Source organism: Molothrus aeneus, chromosome 6 (genome assembly GCF_037042795.1).
Source record: "Molothrus aeneus isolate 106 chromosome 6, BPBGC_Maene_1.0, whole genome shotgun sequence".
NCBI classification, from domain to species: Eukaryota; Metazoa; Chordata; class Aves; order Passeriformes; family Icteridae; genus Molothrus; species Molothrus aeneus.
Genome location: NC_089651.1, coordinates 23,801,829 through 23,823,851, shown reverse-complemented (window position 1 = coordinate 23,823,851; position 22,023 = coordinate 23,801,829). Strand labels below are relative to the sequence as shown.

General features: G+C 45.7%; 2 protein-coding genes across 2 annotated transcripts in view; one reads left to right on the top strand and one right to left on the bottom strand.

The window, feature by feature from the left end:
- Window positions 1-10,688, top strand: part of CSTPP1 (centriolar satellite-associated tubulin polyglutamylase complex regulator 1) — a 79,729-nt gene extending 69,041 nt beyond the window's left edge. The window contains exons 5-9 of the mRNA XM_066553062.1: window positions 1,096-1,181; window positions 3,602-3,797; window positions 5,493-5,602; window positions 8,658-8,721; window positions 9,225-10,688. Coding sequence (XP_066409159.1) covers window positions 1,096-1,181; window positions 3,602-3,797; window positions 5,493-5,602; window positions 8,658-8,721; window positions 9,225-9,405 — 637 coding nt within the window. The 3' untranslated portion in view covers window positions 9,406-10,688. The remainder of the gene's footprint in view (window positions 1-1,095; window positions 1,182-3,601; window positions 3,798-5,492; window positions 5,603-8,657; window positions 8,722-9,224) is intronic.
- Window positions 7,303-20,807, bottom strand: ARFGAP2 (ADP ribosylation factor GTPase activating protein 2). The gene is made up of 16 exons (XM_066553060.1): window positions 20,715-20,807; window positions 20,353-20,471; window positions 19,384-19,456; window positions 18,745-18,876; window positions 18,575-18,655; window positions 17,667-17,769; window positions 17,027-17,083; window positions 15,291-15,343; window positions 14,815-14,951; window positions 14,135-14,266; window positions 13,531-13,659; window positions 13,323-13,451; window positions 12,812-12,938; window positions 12,604-12,694; window positions 12,367-12,485; window positions 7,303-11,943 (listed from the first exon to the last, which is right to left on the bottom strand). The coding sequence occupies exons 1-16, from the start codon at window positions 20,784-20,786 to the stop codon at window positions 11,923-11,925; spliced, it is 1,575 nt and encodes a 524-aa protein (XP_066409157.1). The 5' UTR covers window positions 20,787-20,807; the 3' UTR covers window positions 7,303-11,922.
- Window positions 20,808-22,023: the final 1,216 nt, after the last annotated feature.

The following is a 22,023-nucleotide window of genomic DNA, read 5'->3' as shown; positions in this document are numbered from 1 at the left end:
CTTTAGCATTGCCTTAATACTCTGTTTTTTTCCCATCAAAGTGGAGTATTTTCTTCTCTTTTATAGTCTAAGCTGTCATTGTTTAGATGAGTTTGATTTTCCCCACTTCAGCAACTGACCTTTTTATCCTTAGGCAGTGGTGGCAGTGACCAGAGTATTGTTTTTGTTTTCATTTTTGCCCTGAAATCCACAGGTTTTTTCCCTGAAAGGAAGAGCTGGACTTTGCTATCACTTATATTTCATGTTTATGGCCTGTGGCTGGTATTTTCCATATTGAATATGCTTCAAAATAGGGATGCATGTAGCTCCCTACATGCACCAACGACTTAGCAGGGACAGAGAAGACTGTCCCTGGCCCAAGAAGTCTTCAGTTGCCATGATATTTGACTTGATAGTCAAATGATAGACCTATTATGAAAAGAGACTGATTCTTTCATCAGGAAGCGAGGATAGGATGTTCACAAAGTGCAGTTAGGAAGCTGAATGTTGGTGCAATGTTATTTACTCTGTAGTCAAGTAGAGTTTGTTTGAGTATAGATGGTGAATTGCAACTGTTGTGACCTTTATGAATCTGAAATATGTCCCGGTTTGATGAAGTCTGATATACAGAGGAATAGCATGAGTCTCATTCTGCTTACACCAGTTTACTACTTGTGTAACTGTCCTGTCTGTAGTCACATTTAGTCAGAAGCTGGACTTTGATGATCCTTGTTGATCCCTTCCAACTCAGGACATTTTACAATTCTGTATAACCATGTGAACCAGCCTTGCAGTTTTTGTACCACTGTTTGTTCCATCACGTCCACCAGGCTTTGAATGTCACACTGCTCTGTTCACACTGTAGCTGAAGTGTGTGACTGACATTCAGGATCTTCTCCTTGCTTCAGGTTCTTAAGCTGCCTTCAATTGATATTAGGGCATCCACATCCATGCAGCAATGGGTGTTCCCATTTCTCTCTCCTAACTTCTTATACTGGGCCACTAGCAATCCTCAGTTGCCCATAGTTCCTTGGCTGCACTTTCTCAAGGTCTGGGGTTCCTGGTTACAGACTTTAGTTTTTTTGTAAATGCTAAACTGTTTCTCTCTTATCATAGGATTGTGCTGATGGATGATGCAATGGATTGCCTGATGTCTTTTTCTGATTTCCTCTTTGCTTTCCAGATCCAGTTCTACTACTCAGGTAAATTCTGAGAACCTGTTGACTTCTCCCCCTTATAGAATTACAACTTTACAGCTTCCCAATCTTTGCACTTTTCTGAAATTTGAAAGGATATGTTTTTTTTAAAGAAAATATATAGCTAATGGACTCTACTGATGAAAAGCATCACAGATGTCAAGAGATTAGGAGACTTAATGAGGAGATGCCAAATTGTTGTGAATAACGACACACCCGCAACTGCTATGTCTGATGAATTTATTTGTCTTGGCCTTGAGACATGAATTTCCAGCTTTATCTAGACTATGTTAACAGCTAACAATTAGCTTTTACTAGGAACATTTTTTCCCTTTCTTTAAGGCAAATATTCAATCCTGCTGGATACAACATAGGAAAAGCCTACCAGCTGGTGCCTTTAAAGGAAAAGCAGCTGGACAAATGAATATAATTCTTCCCCTTAATATTTGCTCAACTATGGTTTCAGTCAGAGAGTTTCTAAACTGGGTATAATTCCCATGGGTTTAGGGACCCTCAGTGGACTCCACTCCTAAGAACTTCTCTAGCCTCCCCTTGAAATCACATAAAATTGTAACCTCCACACCTTTTGACAAAGAATTGCACAGGTTTGACAGCTGTCCTGTGAAGAACCACCTCTTTTTTTTTTTATTAGAGACCCCCTAGTTGGAAAGCAAAAGGAACAGATAATCCATAGGAATAGTCTTCACATTGTTGGATATTTATTGTATTCTATCCCACTTCCTCAGTCTTAGTTTTAACTAGATAGGATACTTCTAAAAGTCTTGGCAGGAAAAGTACAAATCAAATAATACTGGTTTGTGTGAGTGTGTTTCCTCATGCTCACCCACACATATACATCTCTAAAATCCCCAGGTATTTTTAAACTTCAGGAGACAAGGTGGAGAAACTTGGATGAGCATTCAGGTGCTTGTCCTCTATGGGGAGACTGCTTTAAAATACATTGTCCTGTTGCCCTAGCCCCTCTAAATTGGGACTGAGGAACGAGAATCTCATTCAGGACAAAAAGAGGGCGAATAGCTATTAGATGTGCTCCCAAGCACCGGCTGGTGTGCCACTTTCTCATCTCCTGGCACACAGCACTTTTTAACATAAAGCTCATGGATTTCTGTGCACTCACACTGAAATGGCTCCCTCTGATGGACGTAGCTCACAATTGGCCTTGACCAGGCAAAACGGGCCAGGTTTGGATGCACATAAACACTGGCTAGAAGCTGTTGTGAGCATAATCTGTGGTCAGAGAGTAAACTTGGGTGGCCTTCTGATCTGATCTAACCTGTGAGTTCCCATCTTTCTAGCAGTTAGGAGTCTGCTGCTATCCCTAATACAAAAATCTCTTTTTCTCAATAGTTCTCTGTATATTCTTCCCTTGTAACTCCGCTGTACATATCACAATTTTGTCCATGAAACCTTATTATAAAAAACCAGTTCAAAATGGTGATTTTGAGCAGAACCAGGCTTGTAATGCCCTTAGTCAGGGACAGAAAATGTGTTTGGAAAGTTTTCTCTGATATAACAAATATTTCCATTGAGCTGCAGAACCTCAGCACAGCCTCAGGGCCTGCTGACTCCTGACTTTCCCCTCCACCCACCTCATGCACAGCATTGCACTTCCATTCACTTGGAACTTAAATGCCACTGGAGTCCTGACAAGCTCATTCTTGTGTACACACTCTCAGAGATCCCGTCCTGCTCACCCAGACACAGTGCACACACACAGCATGTCATGCACTCTCCCACCAACCCACACACATGCAAACCTCTCCAAATGGAATCTAGATTTGTAAACTGCTGACCACATCCATAAACAAACTTGTTTAAAATTAGATTCCTGCAGTAAACAGTGGGTAGTATGAGGAGCCTGGGGAGAGGCTTTCTGCCAACTCTAGCCTGACCTGCCCTGGCTCTTCTTCTAGATCCTGTGTTATATTTACTTTGGAGCAGCATGGAGACAAGCTGATATACAGCCTGGAGCCCTAACTAACATGCTCCCTTTCCTCCTGTTGCAGTTCAATTTAGTTTGCTCCCAACTTGGATGAGTTCTAAATCAGTGGCAAGAGGTGGAGAAGGAAAACATTTTAGACTTCACAAACTAGTTTTGTGTTTTACATTAGCTTTCACACTTCACTGTTTTATTAGTGTGCTAGCTAGCCTTTGTTCCCTTGAGATGAATCTTTGCAACAGAGTGAGTGACGTCTCATAATCATCCTAAGAAGAGCTTCTATGGAAACGGCTGCATGGGCATGCATAATATCTGTTCTGAACATGCAGGATCCTCTAGAGTTGTGTTTATTTCCAGTTAGTGCTATGTACAGCACAGAACAACAGTTTAAGCCGCAGTCTGGTAGGTCAGGAGGATGCTTTGCTGGTTACAGTGCTGAGTTTTAAACAGCTTTCTGTTCTTTTAGAGTTCCTGGAAAGTGTGGCTGCCATTTATCAAGATCTGCTGGCTGGTAAGAATCCAAATACTGTGATTGTGCCAACATCATCCTCTGGGCAACATCGGCAGCGCCAGCCCCCAAATGACTGCAACCCACTTGAAGGAGTAGAGGCATCTCTGTTCTACCAGTGCCTGGAGTCCTTGTGTGACAGATCAAAATACAGGTATGAATGGAGTCTAAAATACAAATTTGAAGTCTCTGTCTCTGGAGACCCTTTGTATGGTTGGAACTTTGAAGAAAGAGAGGCCTTTGAACAAGCTGATATTCCCACATGGTTCTCACTGAAGAAGTATGAAGGGAAACATCATAGCTGAACAGTTTTAACCAAATGAGAGAAACAATTTCATGGACCAAAGAAACATAGGGTTTGAACTGATTCTTGAAGTAATAGATGGATTTGGGTCTCTGCTCTCCATCTCATTTCTGCATTGACACTTTCATCAAGGAGAGATCCATCATGAGTTTGCTAGAGGGGATAAACAAGTGCAGTTGCATTCTTGGGAGTTGAAAGAGCCCACTGGGTGGATGGAGTATGAAGCCTTAGTACCTAGGAGAGTTCACACTGTCAGTCTGTACCTGAGCCTGTGTTGGAGCTGGTTTCCAGCTACAGATCAGGCACAAGACTGGCTTTAGTTCAGCAGAGGATGGAGCAACACCAGACTTTACTGTATAGCTTTGACAGATACTTTGATCATATTCTCACTACCTGCAAGAAACTTCGCCTTCCTAGAAGGTCATGGTCTAGAAACACAAAATAACTCAGGACAATAACTCATAACAAGTTCCAGCTGATTTCTACTTTAGGTTTCCAAATCCAGATTTCTGATCCACAAAATAACTGCTGAGCTGCTGTCCAGTGCTATAGATATCTAAGCATGGAGATCATGGGTTGTTTTGTTCTTTTAAGCAACAAAAGCTCTACATTCCCTGTATGTCCTGAGAACTTCAGATGGGAAGAGTACTGTGGGCCCATCTGGTAGGTCAGGCTTTGCACAGCACTATGAGGGGAGCCATTCCTAGCCTTTCATGTAGTAGTTCAATACTCAGGCTTTGGTAACCACTTCTGCCTGAGGGATCACCAGCCCACCCCCACATCTTCCGGGGTACCACTACACCATTGACTGTTCAACAGTTCCTCTTTATGAGGCAGTTTGATTTTGCGTGAAATCCTTCAAGGAGTATTGGTCAAGAGCAAGAATCACCATGGAGATACTGCTTAGAACTCAGGACCAGGGACTAAGGTGAGTGTAGAAGAAGGGGATATGCTAATTTAGTCCTCAGCTAAATAGTGTTCTCTGACATATTTAGGCTATCATTGGAGAGGTTTTCTTGCCCCTTGGATGACTATCACTGATAATAGTGTGATAACAGCATCGCTGAAAGTGTTCAAAAATGTGTAGATGTGGCAGTTAGGAACATGGTTTAGTGGTGAACACAGCAGTGCTCCATTAACCACTGGACTTAGTGGTCTTAGTCTTTTCCAAACTTAACACTTCTTGGAAAGTTTATTGACTTCTGAAAGCAAGTATTTCCCAGAGGATTTTTCCCAGAGGAAAAAACATGCTGAGTTGGGATGTGTATGCCTCTGAGTGAATCTAGGCTTTTCTAACTGTCTTTGGAATGAAGACAGGTAAAACTGCTCCTAGGGATGTCCCCCAGGCAAAGATCTTGCTTAGCAACTGGGGAGCAGATCCAGTGCTCAATAAGCAAGCTGGTGGCTCTTCATTTTAAACTGAGTCAGGGCAACCTTACAGTGTTAGACCAGGTGAAAGAGTTTATTTCTTGATTTTGAGCTGGTCTTAGAAAAAAAAAGATTATAATTTAGAAGACAAGATGATCTCTGTTTCTCTTTTCCTAGCTGCCCACCTTCTGCTCTTGTGAAGGAAATGCTGAGTAGTGTGCAGAGAATGACCTTCTATGGATTCCTTATGGCTCTTGCAAAGGATCAGGGCATCAATCGAGCCCTAGGTAAGACTTCTCTAAATGACACAGCTCTAGATTTTCAGTCATTTTGTATTTCTGTGGAATTTCATTTGTAATTATAACCCATATTTTACACTGTCAGGAAGAGAGTGAGGGGAAGTTTTTAATATTTTTGTTGCTGGATTAACTTTAAAAACATAACACTGTGCCTTACTGTCTGCCTGAAGCTTTGGAGCTTCCTCAAGGCCTACTGAGTTGAGGTGCCATTCTATGTTTTAGCCCTTTGTGCTCGTGCAGATTTTAAATGGCTGCTCTCATCTATAAGGAAAGAGAGCACACCTGATGGAAAACCTCTGGTGCCTCCTTGGCTAAAAGACTAAAAGCCCAGTCTTTCCCAGCTCTTCCCCATCTTCCCTCAAGGCGGTGTGATCTTGCTAGTAGCTATTTGTGGCGTGTTGAAAATCTGATCATAAAACATAAACTGCTACAAAAATCTGTACCACGCTGCTGTGGGAACCACAGGGATTACCAACCAGCATCTCACTGCTTGTGTCTATGTTGTGCTGGCTTGGAGCAGGGAAGCAGTGTTACATTGGCCAAGAACAGTATGTAATCCATCCATAATTCACCCACAGTTTCATATTTCCCCCATATGCCTTGCTTGTGCTCTTCCTCCTCCTACAAAGAGGAACAGAAATGGCTTTTCTGTTTGACAAGACTGTATCCAGGAGATAAATTCAAATGGCAGGAGCAGGAAGGGAGGGCTGTGTGTGGGGGTGTTCCCAAACACTCATCTTCATTCAACAAAATGGCCATCAGCTGGCCATTAAGGGTAGATGACTCTGTCTGTCTTTGGGTAAGTGTCCCCTTCCTCTTCTTCTGGGCCTGAGTATCTGCCAGTCCCTAATTGCAAAGACAAAACTCAATGAAAAGATGTACCTTGCCTAAGGGCTGCTTCTTTTGCTCAGGTGTGTGCCATACTACAGTAAAAGTGTCTTCCCTGGCTGAACCCCTTCTTACAGCAAACCATTTAAACTGCTCATGTTCCTCTGGGGCAGGGCAGATTATATATCAAAGGTGCATGAATACACCCCTGCAATCCCCTCTGAAAACAGGCTTAGAAAGCAGTGTATTCACTGGGAGGAAGGTGATGCCTGGATGGCAGCAAGCAAAATCTTTTTTTCCTTTGCCCTATGAAATCCACTTCTAGTCAATCATAAAGAAAACAGATGAAAATAAAAAATCCTGCCCACAGCCTCCATTGTGCCATCTACAAAGTGAGTGGGTTTTCGTTTCCATTAATGTAGGCCTGTCCTCTGGCCCTCTGCCAGACTCCTGCTGAGGCCTCTCTCAGAGGAGGGGCAGCAACCACAAGTCTGACAGGTGCTAGCGTTTTTGGCAAGGAAAGGAGGATTCTTTTCCTAGTGTCTTTTAATCTCTCCTGAAGGGTGATTTCAATAGACTTTGGTCTGTACGGGATCACAAGCTCCCCACAACCCTTCAGCGACAGCAGTTTCAGGCAGAGGAGGTTTTGGTCTCACAAAGCCAGCAGCTCCTCTTGAGGAACAGAGATAGAGATTAAAGCAGCTTGCTCAGGCTGAGACAGTTCCATTGAGTGTGCCAGGCAGACTGGAATCTGCTGTGTATCTCCTGTCAATGTTGATTTGTGAATTCTTCAAGTGCCATTTATCAATTCTCCCAAGTAAATCCTGTGCCCTAAAGACATCACTGTGCAACTACAGAAATAAGCTTTAATCATTTATTCTTTTAATTGAGCACACAAAAAGAAGCAGACTGGGACACTTCCTTGGATCTCCTGACACTGTTTTGCAGTTCATTTACAGGAGGAGTAGACCAGAACCCAAATAAATGGGGGAATTAGTTCTGGTCTGAACTTTAGCTTTCAGGCACTCATTGCTACATTTTTGATGACTGCTGCCAGCCTGCCTCTGTGGGACAGGTGGCTCTCCAGCCTCTCCTGCATGAGCAAGGTATCAGAGCCAGCAAATGTATTTGTGTTTCCATGAGGAATTCAAAGCCCCTTCCCAAAGGTATTGAGTGTAGCACCCAAGTCTCCTGAAAAACCTTAGAAAGAGCATTCCTCACTGTACTGGGTATAGATTATCAAATAGATTTTTTTGCCCTGGTGTGCAGTGGTACTCTCCAGGCTCTGGTAGGCAATCTCTGTGCTGTTCTCTGTAATTTCTGTGCTGGCTGATCACACTCTCCCATGACCCCTATACAAGGCGGAGTTTGTTAAAGAATTAGGAAGGAGGGCTTTCCTAAGAGCCCCATCTGCCCTTCTGGCTCTGCTAAGGTCCCAGTGTTTTCAGAGAAGAGCAAGGATTATCAATCAGCTGTTCCAGTCCTAAACTATATCATGTCCTTCGTCTGGAGTAGGGTTTCTAAAGTGAAAAGAAGCATGAACATGTTGATCTTACACTGAGAGGGTACCCAAGCACTGGCTCAGACTTTCATGCTCACACCCTCAAGTAATGCTAGAGCACAGTTCATCCACATTTAACTCCTGTAGGCAATGTGCAAGAGTCAGGCCTGACTTCCCGAGTTGCAAGGAAAGCAAAAGCCTTAAATCTGTGGAGTGTTTTGATCCCCAAGACCAGGAGGCCACAAGAAAGGCAGGTGGCACAAAAACATAAATAATCTTGGGTGGTATAGTGCATGTTTCAGGCTGTGGCACTAAAACCACATCTATTACATCTGGTATTGGTGACTACACTGGGCAATGAACAAAGGCCCAAAGTTGGTAGACTGCACCTCCCTGACAGTCAGTACTCTCATTTTGTACAGTGAATGAAAACTGCCAATCCTCAGGGCTGTAGGCAGTGGCCTACTGAGGCTGCCTCCAGTTTAGTCTGAGCTCAGCTATAGCATGTATGAAAGACACAGCAAATGGATCATCATTCTTTATCTGCCTATGATCCTCAACATTGCAGCCATTTCTCTAAGAGGTATAAGGAAAAAAGTGTTTTCTGTCTTGCAGGCCAGATTTTGGATGCTGCTATGGCTTGAACATTTTTCTTGAAGAATCAATAGCCTAACTCTGCTGATACTTTCATTGTTTTTTTTTTTTTCCCCCCAGGGGCTCTGCCAGATAAAGGAGACTTGTTTCAGGACCCTGCCATGGATCAGGAAATTGAGAAATTGTAAGTGGAATTGCCTAAACTAGGAGGTAAAGCAACAGATTAAAGGTAGCATGCTAAAGAAGAGTGGAATAAAGTACTGTCTTATTCCTCTGCTCTACTACAAAACAATAGAGCTAAAAGAGCAACCTGAACAGGAAGAGCTTCTTTCTTTGTGGTGCCTCAATGCAATTAACAAAATCCTTACAAAAAGTCTTCAAAAGCAGAGGGGAAGAGTGTGACTCAAAGAGGGATCTAGAGAAAGCAGCATTCTCTAATGAATAGGGAAATTTTGTTTGGATGGTGAAAAGTAGGAGTGTTGGAAGGAACAAGATCAGCCCAGAAGATATGTTTAAATAGAAGATTCACATAGTGAGTCTGGGAGGTACAATGTATTCCCCCTCTATGTTGTGAACATCTTTCCATCCCTGTGCTAGTTTTAAGTCTTTCTCACAGAGTTCACTCCAAGAGTGCTGCAGTAGAAGTTCTTGCAACATGCTGCTTAGCATATTTCTTTTCTCTTTCAGGGTAGCTCAGGTTTCAGGGCTTTCTGTCTCTGGTCCTGCCAGCTCCAGTGCAGACACAGCAAATATGCCAGCTCGTAATTCACCCAGGATTAACTCACCTTGGAAACCTCTACACCATCGTCGAAAAATGGATGCTGAGAGTGAAGGCTCCAATGAAGAGACAGACTCCTCTGAAAATTGAAGGTTTTGAGGGTGGGGACCATTCCCATCTTGGGCTTCTCCAGAATCCACTGGAGGAACAGCACCTCCTCCCAGAGCATCTGCTCTAACAATGGGTTCTGTCTATATCAGCAGTGTGTGTTGCTGTGCTAATCCCCAGTGCTGGGTTCACCCATCTCTTCCCAGGAACAACTTGCCTTTTTCTTAGCTCCAAATCCGTGCAGGAATAGTGCCTCTGCAGAAGCCATTTACAGCTACAGTTATGCTTCCCCCTGCTGGCAGGCAAGACAAGCCAGCAGCCACCAGCTCTGCCACCGCTTGGAACCAGCCGGGTATGCTCTCACCGGGGTGCTCCCTCCCACTTGCGCAGTTCAGCAGGTGCTGAAGCCGCGGGAGTGCTAGTACAGGCCGCTTGCCAGTGATCTGTTGTGTAGCTCTGCTCAGATGTTGGCCCAGATAACAGAATGGTTAAATCGCCAGCAGCAGCTCTGCACTTGTGTTCCATTATTATTCCCAGTAAAGCTGCATCTGCATATGATCAAAGGTAAGGAAATTCCTGAAGTTCCTAAAAAAGGGACGCTTAGATATTGCCATGCTACCTGTCTCTGCTTTGTGCTTTCTCCTCCATGTGTCCAAGACTTGCCAAAGCAAATACAGCAAATAAGCTAGATTGCAGTAAGTACTGCATGGTGCTGTCTGGCTCCGCTGCTCTACTAAGTGCCCTTCTGTGAAGTCTCCCCATCCCTCTAACAGCATATTATGGTCATTTGGAAAAGTGAATTTCAGAGGATTTGGAGAAGAGGGATAGGGTTGTTAAATTCCTTGGCCACAGGTCGTATGGCTTGCAAGCATATAGAGGGGCTAGGTGGGCAGAAGCACTAAGGGAAAAGGAAGCAGTCATCAAATGAGATAAAGCTGGGTTTTTTTGTAAATATTGGTATTGTTGGAGCAGCAGTGTAGCCCTTAAAACTACAATAAGAAGTAGCATCACATTGCATTAATGGCAACCAACTCAGCAGTCTAAACCTCCACAGACCCAAATGCTTTGTCTAGCCCAGCTCCTGCACCCCAGCTTGCATAGACTCGTTATTTTGGGGGGAACTTCAGTTTCTCATGCTTCTTTGGGAGCCTCCTTGCTCCTCCTGGTCATAAAGTGCTACAGGACAGGCCACCAGGGCTGGTAACCCAAAGCTTGTAGCAGGGTAATTTATTTATTGTAAATTAAATTATTTATTCTCTGTGCATTCTGTCCCAGCTTGGTGAGTGGCTGTGACAGCCTGGCAATAAAGCACGCTGTGTCAGGCCTCTGCTATGTCTTGGGTCTTCTGGGCTGCCCCAGCCCCTCCTCAGGGGCGGGGGGTATCAGGTGGGCAGGACCAGTGGAAGGCCCCGGCATCTTCCAAGGCCCCAGGAACCCCGCCCCTCGGCCGGGGAAGGTGCCGCCCAACCCGAGTGCCTGGACTGCCACCACACCCTGCAGCCATAGGGTAGCCACACCGCTGCTCCCTGCAGCCCCAGCCTGCTGTGCGTATTGTGACATTGCCACAATTGGGTCAGGAAGACCCAACCCTTACCCCCCCCCTCGTGCCCCACCAAAATGAAACATCAGCACAGAGTAGCTGAGTAGCTGCTGCAGCCCCTCAACTGGACAGGAGAGGTGAAACCCATGCCAGCCTCTTCCCAGTCGCAGACAGAAGGCTCCAGAACAAACAGCCCCAGCCTCTCTTTTGCTAACAGTGTGTAACAAGCCCTTTCCCACCCTTCTTACTATCTAGTCCTCAACACCATAGTTCAAGGAAGAGAAAAGCACTCTTGTTAAAACCAGAGACTAAACTGAACAGGATGAAACGTCCTCACTGCTGCATTTCATGGTTAAGTCAGAGGCTCAGTACTTTGATCTGATCCGAAGCTGGGCAACAAAATAAACCAGGGATCCAGTGAATGTCTTTACTTCTTTACCTGGGCCTTTTTTGCTGATGATGTAGTTAGAAGCTAAAAAAATATTCTTTGATTTGATTTTTTTCCCCACATTCATATATGTTGGTTTAGAAGACATTAAAAAGGACCAGATCACAGCAAAAGGCAAACCCTGCAAATACAGTGGACTCCACAGCACCATGGATTGGGAGCAGTGATCAGAACAAAAAACAGTCATGTCATATGATGTTCAGAAAAATAGCATTCCCCTTTTCTCTGTCACTTGGTGAGCTAAGGTATGGGCCAAAGAAGGACAGGAGCATTGATGAGGGCAGCCCAGGAGTTCGTGTCATATCTTTTACAGCAATGACGTTAACCCTGTAAGAAGGCCTGTCTCCACTGGCTAGTAGATAGCAGTGGGTATGAGGGCACATTGGATTTTAATAGAGTGGAATCCAGAGATATTAGAAAGCATCCTGGGCACAGCCATGTCCTGACCCCCTCCGCTTACCTTCTCCCCTCCCCACCCAACCCAGACAAATAAGACAATCCTGTGGAGTTTACTCCAGGCAAAGGTGGCATCAGTGCCTCTTGCTGGCTTCCCCTTGCAGTCCCTGGGTCATCAATATGAACCGTAACGATCCTAGGGAGGAAACAGACAGAGACACCTTGCTACAACACCTTTGTGCAAAATCCAGAGACAGATAACAAGAAACTGGGGGGTTTGGTATTTTAATGCAGTGTGAGGTTATTTAGACAGGACACCGTACAAACGCAGAAGGTAAAATGACCTTGACTTCTAGAATTCTGCCTGGAATTTGTGCGAGAAGGTGTATCTGACATGACAAGGTGTCCTGTGCAGCAGGAGGGTAAGGCTTGCCAAGTTCACTGGCCCCTGCAATTGCTCAGCTATTGTACAGCAGTCAACAGCTACAAAAGACGGGTGTCTTCCTGGGACTTCCCATATAATTTGAGAAGATAGTGATAATTCCAATGGAAGCAGGTTATGGTGAAAGCCCCTGAACATGACAACAGCCTTTCTCAAGTTGCCATAATGTAAACTCACCTGAAGGGAGTTCATCACCCCATTGGCCAGGACAGCCATCTTGCCGGCAACTGATTTCACTCCTTGCTTGAATTGTGCAATGTCAGCTGCAGGCAGGACATTTCCAATAGACACACCACCTACAAGAATCAGGAGGACTTGGCCCAGAGTCCCTCAGCTCCAGAAAGCACCCTGATCCCCTCCAGTTTAGGTCTTCCAAAGCTGCCCCCTTCCTCAACCCACTGAGTGCTAACAAACCTGAGTGCACATTGTCAGCCTCTCCAAACAGGTCTGCGGAGCTGATGGCACTGCTGCCTGAGAGCTGCTGCAGTCGGGATCTGGCTTCATACTGCAGCAGAAAACAAAACAAAAATGTTGTATAGGAAGGGAACAAAGTAGGACCTGTGCAAACAGGAGGAGGTTAAGCCAGAGCTGTACCAGTGTAAGCACTGTGGAATGCATCTACCTCAGCATCTGCCTCCCGCCCGAAAAACATATCTGAAGAGATAGCTTTAGCCCCAGCAAACTTCTGCCGAGCTTCATTGGATTCCACCATGGATGGCCTGTTCTCAATCTCCCGCCTACTGGTGGGTCTGAGGAAACAAAAGGAGACATCTCATATTAAGCTCACCAACACAGTAAAGAATCAAGACTTCTGTCTCAGACCTCATCTAACCAAAGGAAAGCAAGTCATCCTTAAGTATTAGTTGCATTGGGGCTCTCCTCTCCCCATTTCAGGGGGGTGTCTCAGCACTCAACGACCACAAAGCTGTGTAAACTTACAGACATGACAGGCAAAGAAGTGTCCGAGGCCCTTTCACTCGAGGCCTTTTTTCTTGGGCTTGTCTGTGCCTCTGCAAGTCATTTTCTACAGCAGGAGGCTCCTGCTACAGCAGCATCTATGCCACAGCTCCCACACTTATCCTCTGTTCCCTACACAAGGGCACAAGGTACACTAGCAGTGGCAAGCACTTTACCTCTCTGAGACTGGCCGAATGCTGGAAACGGTCACCTCTGGTTCCTCCTCTTTGTCCATACCCCATGAAGAGTCCGTTTCCCATCGTGAGCCAAATGCATCTTCGAATGAGAAGGGACTGTATTTGTACCTAGGTACCAAAAATAGGTAATTTATGCCAGACATAAAATTCAGGAATAAGCAAAGACTACACTAAATCTAAGTCTTACTTGGGGGGTCCGGATGTGAAGCTACCACCATCTTCAAACAAGTCCAGTTGGGAGCGGGAAGATTTTGCTACCAGCGGCGTCTCTTGTTCAATTACTTGCATCTCAGACATCACCGAGTGTGAAACAGAACTAGCACAACAAACAGGCAGAGTCAGGGCTGATGGGTCTGACAGCATCTAGTCCCTACAACCAGTCTGCCTCAAAACTGAATCTGGCCTTCACAGGCAGGGCAGGTAATATAAGTTTTGAAAGAGAATTGGGGGATGTCAGCCCCCTTCACCACTTATCTATGCTCCTTCAGAAGTCTTGAGCTACCTTCTTCAAGGAAGGATCCTGCAGGGGGGCACCTGTCAAGTAGCAGGGCTCTAGTGCTAGACACTGACAGGCCACACATTATCTGTGGAAAAGCTCAAATGAGAACTAGAACCTTTGAACTGATTCTCTATTCCTTCTGGGGCCCAAAGCCTTTTCAGAGAACAGCATATGAGCACTTTAACTCATCTCCTTATCTATTACAAGAGCAAACTACTGACTTCAAGAAACTTTTCCAGAGCAGGGTACTTTCAAGACACCTGTCTATACTATACCATCTACAGCCAAGTACCTTCTGGATACCAATCCCATGCCCAGCCTCTCTGCTTGTTCACGTTTCTTCCCTTCGAGGTTCTGGAGTTTCTTCTCTTCCTTCTTCCGATCAATCTGCAGTTCCTGATAAGCCAGTCGCATTGAGGTGACTCTAAGGGAAAGAGCCATGGTGGGTGCCAGCTCATTACCCTCCCTTGCTGCCCGTGTTGTAGAAGAACAATGGTTAAATAACCCCAACCACTTTTCAAAACAGCCACTTTTCACAGCAGCTCAGCCAAAAATCCTTGAACAAAAGCTATTGCTTGTTTTACCATCTCCTTCGCTGGGATTCAAGTCTTCTTTGGCTAACCATGATTTCCTTACTGTAAGCATCACAGTGTCTGTCTTCTCCCCACCCCTGCATCCAGAATGATCCATCCAGTTCAGCCTTTGGCAATTTCAGTCCCATCCAAAGGTGAATGGAAACACACAATACACAAGTATCTGCTCCCTACGCTCTTCCAGGAATGCTAATTTGAATAAAATACAGCAGTATAACCTGGGCCCTGCTGCAAGGGCCATACTAGCATACAGCTACTGCTCTTCCTCTCATGCAGTATGTTCTGTAGTCACATTTGGTGGTCCTGGGGTGAACAGCATTAACCTCACACTACTTCTGCCTTAGGTATACAAGGTACCCATCCCAAACAGGGCACTTACATCGACTCCTCGGCTTGTTTCCTGGACTCCACTGCCTGCTGCTCCCTCAGCTGTTCTGCCACCTGGGCTTGCCGCTCAATCTCACTGAAGCTCTGGCTGCTGACTTTCTGGGCTCCAAGACCTTTTTTTGCACCCAGCTTAAAAACAAGAACAAAATCCTGTGAATTCTTCATCCTAGATTGTTCATTGTAGAAGAAAACCTGAATCCTACTTCTTGCTGCACCAGTGAGGCCTTCAGTCTCCCTGTCATCCAAGAGTTAATCCATCAGTGGCCAGCACTTAGAGATAACCTCATATGCTTCAGACCACAACCAGTAATGATAATTTTTTTTACAGTAATATACAGGCTGCTTAAGGTCTCCTTTCCCCAAAGCAGATCTCTATGGCTTTGTTAAGCAGAAAGCAAGAATCAGGGAAAGGACAGCAGAAATGCAAGACATGCTTTACCTCCCCTCCATAAAAGAGCTCAGACATACCCCTTTCTTGGCAGCTCCTGGCTTCTTCTTTCCAATGAGGGAGGATTTAAGTTCTGCAAAAGGAGGGAAGTAGCAAATAAGCAGATGGGAATTAATTTAAGAGACCAAAATTAGACAGCAACCCACATGAACATCCACCACAGTCCAGCTGCAGTAGCGTCCAGGGCACACCATGCATCTTCACATCAAAAGCCTGGGTGATTTCACCCAGGTAAGAAAGTTGCACGTAGAAGCTCCACCAGTTGCAGGCTGGTAGCCTAAAGAAGCATGTCCATTTCTGGAGCAACTTATAATTGAATTAAGAACTGTGAATATCTCCTCTGAGTGTTATGCAGCAGGTACCAGGGTAGTTCGAGAAAGACTAGGTTTATCTCATACACAAATTCATGAAAATGCAGCTTCAGAGGCATGTGAAGGTCAGAGTCTCACCAATGCCTTAGGGACAAAGCAGCAAGAACTCTCAAGTTGTGTTTACATGAACATACAAAAACAAATAGACCTAAAGTGCAGCAAGCTGTAAAAGCAACAGGTTCCCCAACACCTTGCACTTGTCACTCTTGAGGGCATGCCACACTTGTAAAACCAGATAAGGGCCAGCCAAGCAGCAGATGTCTGGGGAAGTCTAAGAACAAAGCAGAGAGGGACTGCCCAAAGCATTTTCCAGCTTCCTATAGGTAAGTCCAAAATCTTTTACTGCCCTTTTTGGGCTTTTATTTTGTGTGAGTGTGTGTGTGTCTCCTGACTTTCTACAGCCACATGACTTTTGTTAGCCCATAAATTATTCTTGACACATTTTCTCTTACCTTTTCTAGTCTTATGATAAGTCTTTTTAAAAAAGGCGATTCAAAACATTCACACTATCTGAAACTGTTTTCCACTTCCTGTTCCTAACACTTGAATCGAGGTTGTTTGGGTTTACGTTTGGAGATTTTTATATTTCAGGAAACATTTAACAGAAATGTTAATACAGTCTCTTTACAGATACGACATATCTGGTTTAGATCTCAGTACAACAATATAAGCTTTGTCTTGTTCTCTCTCTCTAAGTACAGGAAGCTAAAGTTAGAATTGAAGGCAGAATCTCAGGAGGGGCAAGCAGAGTTGTCACAAGCAGCCAGCGCAGGCCAGCTGTTAGCCAGTTACCTCCAGCAGGAGCGGCCCCTTGTGTTGACAGATACACGGACATGTCTGAGGAAGAGACGTAAAACATGGGGAATGAACAGACACTTGAGGACACAGGCTTTCCACCCAGAATGAACCCACTGTGGGCTAGGAGCATGCTCTCAATAAGGGAAGAAGCTCCAGCTAGATCTTCTGTGTGCAGCCAGGATAGTAATGGCAGGGGAGAATTAGATACAAATCCCTATTATTCTGAAAACTAAAAATTCATTTGCCTCCAAAGGTTCTGTGGGGAAACAAATAAAAAAAAACTGCCACGTGGCCCTGATCACCCAAGTCCTAGATATGCAAGTGGCAAGTTTTGTCCAAAGCTCAAAACCAGGAAAACATACTTTTGGGAAAGCAACAGCTTTGAACTCAATTATCCAAACGAGGAAGAAGCCTCCAGAAAACTGTGACTTGGTTTTGGGCTTCAGGAACATCCTAAGTACTGGCTCAACAGGGAGATAAGCTTGTTTAGGCATTCTGGAAACTGGCTCATTGTTTCCAACTTCACTGAGCTTACTACTGAGCAGTGGGTATAAGAGCAAGACTGATCTGAGAGTGAAGAGTCTTACCTAGAGGGGCCTTAGGAGATGTGCTCAACAAGTCAATAGATGGACCTTGGCTGGGATCTGTGGGCACAAAACCAGAAGAGAACATTCAGCAGATTGATTCTCAACCCTTTTCTTTCCAGTATGTTCACAGCTGCAATACATCTCTCCTAGCTCCTCTGCCCCCACATATAAATCCAGTTACAGCTTGAAATATGCAATTTCCCAAGCAAAACAACTTTATGTCTCCACAGAGCAAATTATTCCTTCTGCAGTGTTCTTAACACAGTACAAGAAAGCAAACACTCTGCAGGGAAATATACAAAGCTGTTACAAATTACAGCTATGCCCCCAGGTTCTTGGTTTCCTTGTCCTTCACCCTAGAAATTTTTCAGTCCTATGTCATTTTCAGACCCAACAAATTCAAGAGGTAGAGAAGAATGTTTAGACAAATAACATCTGAAAGCAGGGAACTGAGCCCAAACGGAGTAGTGTTTTTAGAAGTCTCCACTAATTTAACTAAACATCATAAGAGTGTGTAGAACTTCCACTCCTTCAGGCCTGAACCAAAGGATAAGTTCAGCCCTTCCAACAGTGGTACAGAACTGTATTCTCCTGGAAATAAAGACAGGTTCTTGGAAAAATTATTCAGTAAAGAACTCACTTGAAACTTCACTGCCTTCTGGTGACTTTGCTGCTTTTTCCATCTCTGGAGAAGACTGTGCAGGATTCTGGCTAGCATCTGCTACATCCCAGGTACTGGAAGACTGCAAGGAGATACTCATTCTAGTTACTTCCAGAAGATGAATGAACCAAACAATCCTGAATTTACTACAGGTTTAGTGACCTGTACTCAATTTTAGGCCAAAGGAAACTTATTCCAAACTTCAGACTATGCCTTCCTTGAACATAACATATGGACAAGTCCACATTCCCTTAGCAGGGACAAAAATGAAAACAACAAAAAGGAAGCTAAGCTGAATGTAAGGCCAGGAGGAATGACAGAATCATTTGACAAGCTGGCTAATGTGAGGACTTCCCAGGTGAAAGGAAACAAGTTTAAATCTGGGAGAACATGTGAATGAGTTTTCCTGGAAAAAATTCAGCTCCACTTCCACTGTCTCTATTTGCCATACAGCCAATTCCGGCATTACCTGAGAAAGTCTGCCTGGCATGGTGCAGTTGCCCAAATCCAGTTTACCAGGGTCTGTGCACTGAAAAGTTTCTTTTAAACCAGAAGTTCAAAGTAATAGCTTTGCTAGTCCTTGCTTTAACTGTACAAAGAAACTAAGCATTAACAAAGCACACAAAGCATTTTCCAGGGCATAGGTGGTAGCTTTGAGTTCTTGAAACTAAAGATGGTCTCAAAAACAAAGGACATGGATGGATATTACAGGGACTGTTCAGATCTGTGACTATGTCCCAGGCAGATGACTGAATCTGACTTCCTCCACATTACTACTGATTAATTATACAATTTAGAGTTTTCCAAGCTAAGTGGGACTGCTCCTGGTTGAACAGCTGGCTATTGGAGAGCTATTAAGGCTGCCTGGTTTAGCCAGCTCTTCTCACCTGTGTGTGCTCCATGAAGAAATCAGCATCACTCTTCTCAGGGGAGTGCCCAGGGGCTCCACTCAGTCCATCTATAAGCAGCTGAAGAGAGGAGATGGTAAAAAGAAGGTATCCTCCAAGACTCAGCATCCAGCACTACCCATCTAGCACTCCAGAGCTCTCAGACCTACCTCAGTGCCGTACTTGGCCATGGCAGCACTTGCCAGCTGCCGGATCTTCTCCCTGTACATCTGGGCAGCTCGACTGTTATATTTAGCATTGGCATCTGTGGTGGTACAGCCGTGCTGGCGGAAGAAAGCAGTCTGAAAAGAGAGGAATATTCAGTCTCCTGACTGCTAGATTATACTCAAGCAAGCACTAGACAAACTCAACAGAAAAAGAAAACTTCCCAGAGACAGAGGATGAAAATCTGAGAACACAGCATAAACTAACCATTCATTGATCAGCTTTCTACAAGAAATCTCACTCCAGGGGCATATGAAAATCATCCTCCTTCTCTACAGAGAGATGATTCTGAGTCACAAAGCTGAGCATGAGCTTTCAAACTGATCAGTGTTGTTAACTTCTATCATTTAAGGAGGCTATGCCTCTCATTTAAATGAGGTGCAAAAAAATGAGAAATCTGAAAACAACGCATGCAAAGGTCCCAGTCTGATGTCCAAGCACACTTGACAAATTCCCCCCTCCATTACACATTTCAGGTCAGACTGGTACCAAGAAAGCCATACAAAGGAAAAAAAAACCCGAGAAACAGAGGATGTGGATTAGCAAGAGGGAAAGCAAGCAAAATGCCTACAGAGGCTCCTCACCGCGTTGGCATTACTGCCCACTTGCATACACCTCAGCTGGAACCAGTTCCAGTTAGAATCCAACTCTGTGGACCTGTGTGAGAACCAATTATTTCTATTAATAAAGACCAGGCAAACCAAATGCAAAACTGAGCTCTGGCCTAAAATGGTGAGATATCTCACCACTGTTCCAAAGTGCAGGAGGCAAAGGTGGAAAGAACATCTCGGGAATTTCTTTGCTCCTCTAAAAAATTAATTTCAACTTTTAAAGTGAGAAAAAAGACCAGCTTTTATCCAAATTTTGAGGATCTCTCCCTTGTACTTCTTGTTTAGAGGGCAGAGCTTGAGCTAGGAAAGCACAGCCAAGAACTTTCATTCTACATGTGATCTCGCTACAACAGGAGAGACTCATATTCAGCCCGTCCCTCAGGTTAGGCCAAAACACGTGACAAAGCAACCGAGACTACGTCCAAGTAAAGCTAAGGGACACAGAGTGTCTCATACCAGTTACTCAACTTCTCTCCTAACAAGTAAAGGTCACAGTTCTCTTAACTTAAAATGCTAATTTTTACAAGTACTGAAAACAAGAAGTAGGCTGAAAAGCCAACACCATCTTCCCCATTAGGCTGATACCAAAACGATTAAACAATATTCCTCCGTTTGCCTTGCTCAGCATTACGAAAAATTATGTACACCACACTGCTGCCTTACTGGCGAGATTCATGCACCGCTCTCGTCTCTCTTCCTAAAATGCCAAGTCCAAATAGCGTTTCTGCAAGGTTAGCGAAAGCAACGTGTCGAGGTTCCACTTGAGGTGCTTTGGAAACTCCATTTTGGAAGTGCTGAGTGACCCAGAACCTCCCGCGAGCAAGCCTCGTAACCCCCGAGGTGATGGCTCCGCGATAATGCTTCCCCTCCCGATCCCTCCGTACCCCCACCCGAGGCGGGGCGGCTGCTCCAGGCGTGCCGGCGGTACCGCTCCCCACGCACCTGATGAAGCTGAGGTGTACGCCTAGGGACCTGTGGACGCCGGAGCAGTCGATGCACAGGAAGACCCCGTAGGTGATACTGGCCCAGCTCGGGTTCTTGGCGCCGCAGTCGAAACACGACTAAAGCGAAGGCAGAGGGACAGCCAGGTTGAAGCGACTGCTCTGCCGCTCCGCCACCCCCTGCACAGCTCGGCGGCCCCGGCCGCTCTGCCCAGGCGCTCCCCAAGGGCCCCTGCCCGGCCGCCCTAACAGCCGCCGCAGCGCGGCCCGGAGCCCACCGGGGCCCAGTCGGAGCGCAGTCCGCGGCCGCAGAGCAATAGCCCGGCACAGACAATCCGGCGGACCCCGGCCACTCCCCGCTACCTTGTTGGCCGGCGCTGCCCGAAGGCGCTTGAAGAGGGTCTGGATCTCCGTCTTGCTCGGCTCCGCCGCCATGATCTCTCCTTCCCAGACACCCCCGCGAGTACGGCAGCTGGCCGGGCCCAATTGGCGCCGCGGCCGCGGTAGAGCCGTGCTGGGCCGGCCCCCCCCGCCGCGTCCGTGGATGTGAAGGGCGAGAAGAGAGCGCGGTCCCTCCTTCCCAGGATGTGGGGCAGCGCCAGCTCCAGATCACCCCGGCCTCTGCGCCGGCTGCACGCCTCGTGGGGGTCATGGTATCGCTCTGCGCACATCGGGCTTTGCACGCCCTGAGAGCCCCATGAGCTCGGAGCGCTTTCGGCAGTCCCAGCGCTGCCGGGGAGCCCTGCTGGCTGTGCCCCAGGACTGTGCTTTGGGGGCCGCTGCGGGCCCGGACCAAGGGAAGGGAGCTTTAGAATAGCAATGGGGCCGTGCCTGCCGTGGGTCATCTCAGAGTAGCGTTTACAGCATCACCTGCTCCAGCAGCCAGCCTCAGGGCACCGGGCACAAACAAACGGGGATTTGGAAATGATTTATAGAACCACAGAATGTCCTGAGTTGGGAGGCACCTACATAGATCACCGAGTCCAACTCCTGGCCCTGCACAGGATATCCCTAAGAGTCATGCCATGTGCCTGAGAACATTGTCATAACACTTCTTGAGCTCTGCCAAGCTTGTGCTGTGACCACTTCCCTGGGCAGCCTGTTTCCAGTGTCCAAACACCCTCTGGGTGATGAACTCTTTTCTAATATCAAACCTAAATCTCCACTGACAACTCTAGGCCTGATAGTGGCCATTAAAGAGAAGAGATCACTACCTGCCCCTACGCTTCCCCTCCTGAGGATATTGAAGACCATGATGAGAGATGAGGTCCTTTCAGTTTCCTCCAGGCTGAAAGACCAAGTGACTTCATCCACACCTGGTATGGCTTCCCCTTCAGACTCTTTTCCATCTTCATAGCCCTGATTTAATCAGGGGCGACATCTCAAGAAGCTCTTACTTTGGCTATGCAGTAAACAAGGAATCATGAGCCAGTAATCAAGGTAGGGAAGTTGTTACTTCAGAGCAAAAATTATGTCAGGGCCCTTAATACTGCTATGTTACCTGCCTAGAAACAGTAGGGTATTGGCTAGAAAGTCATTCAGTTATAATGTAAGAAAAATAGAAAAAATATGGTTGTGCTGTGAGCTAGAAGTCAATGGCATATAGTCGACTTCATGTTTTAGCAAAAAAAAAAAAAAAAAAGTGACTGCAGAGCAATGAGAGGTTCAGGAG

Excerpts from the sequence above, each read along its gene's own strand:
- ARFGAP2 (XM_066553060.1), bottom strand. The coding sequence starts at position 20,786 with ATGGCGGCGGAGCCGAGCAAGACGGAGATCCAGACCCTCTTCAAGCGC. Across the intron at positions 13,660-14,134 it reads ATGGGATTGGTATCCAGAAG|TTCTGTTTCACACTCGGTGA; the intron begins GTACTTGGCTGT and ends TTGTTGTGCTAG. Across the intron at positions 13,452-13,530 it reads TTCACATCCGGACCCCCCAA|GTACAAATACAGTCCCTTCT; the intron begins GTAAGACTTAGA and ends TTTGGTACCTAG.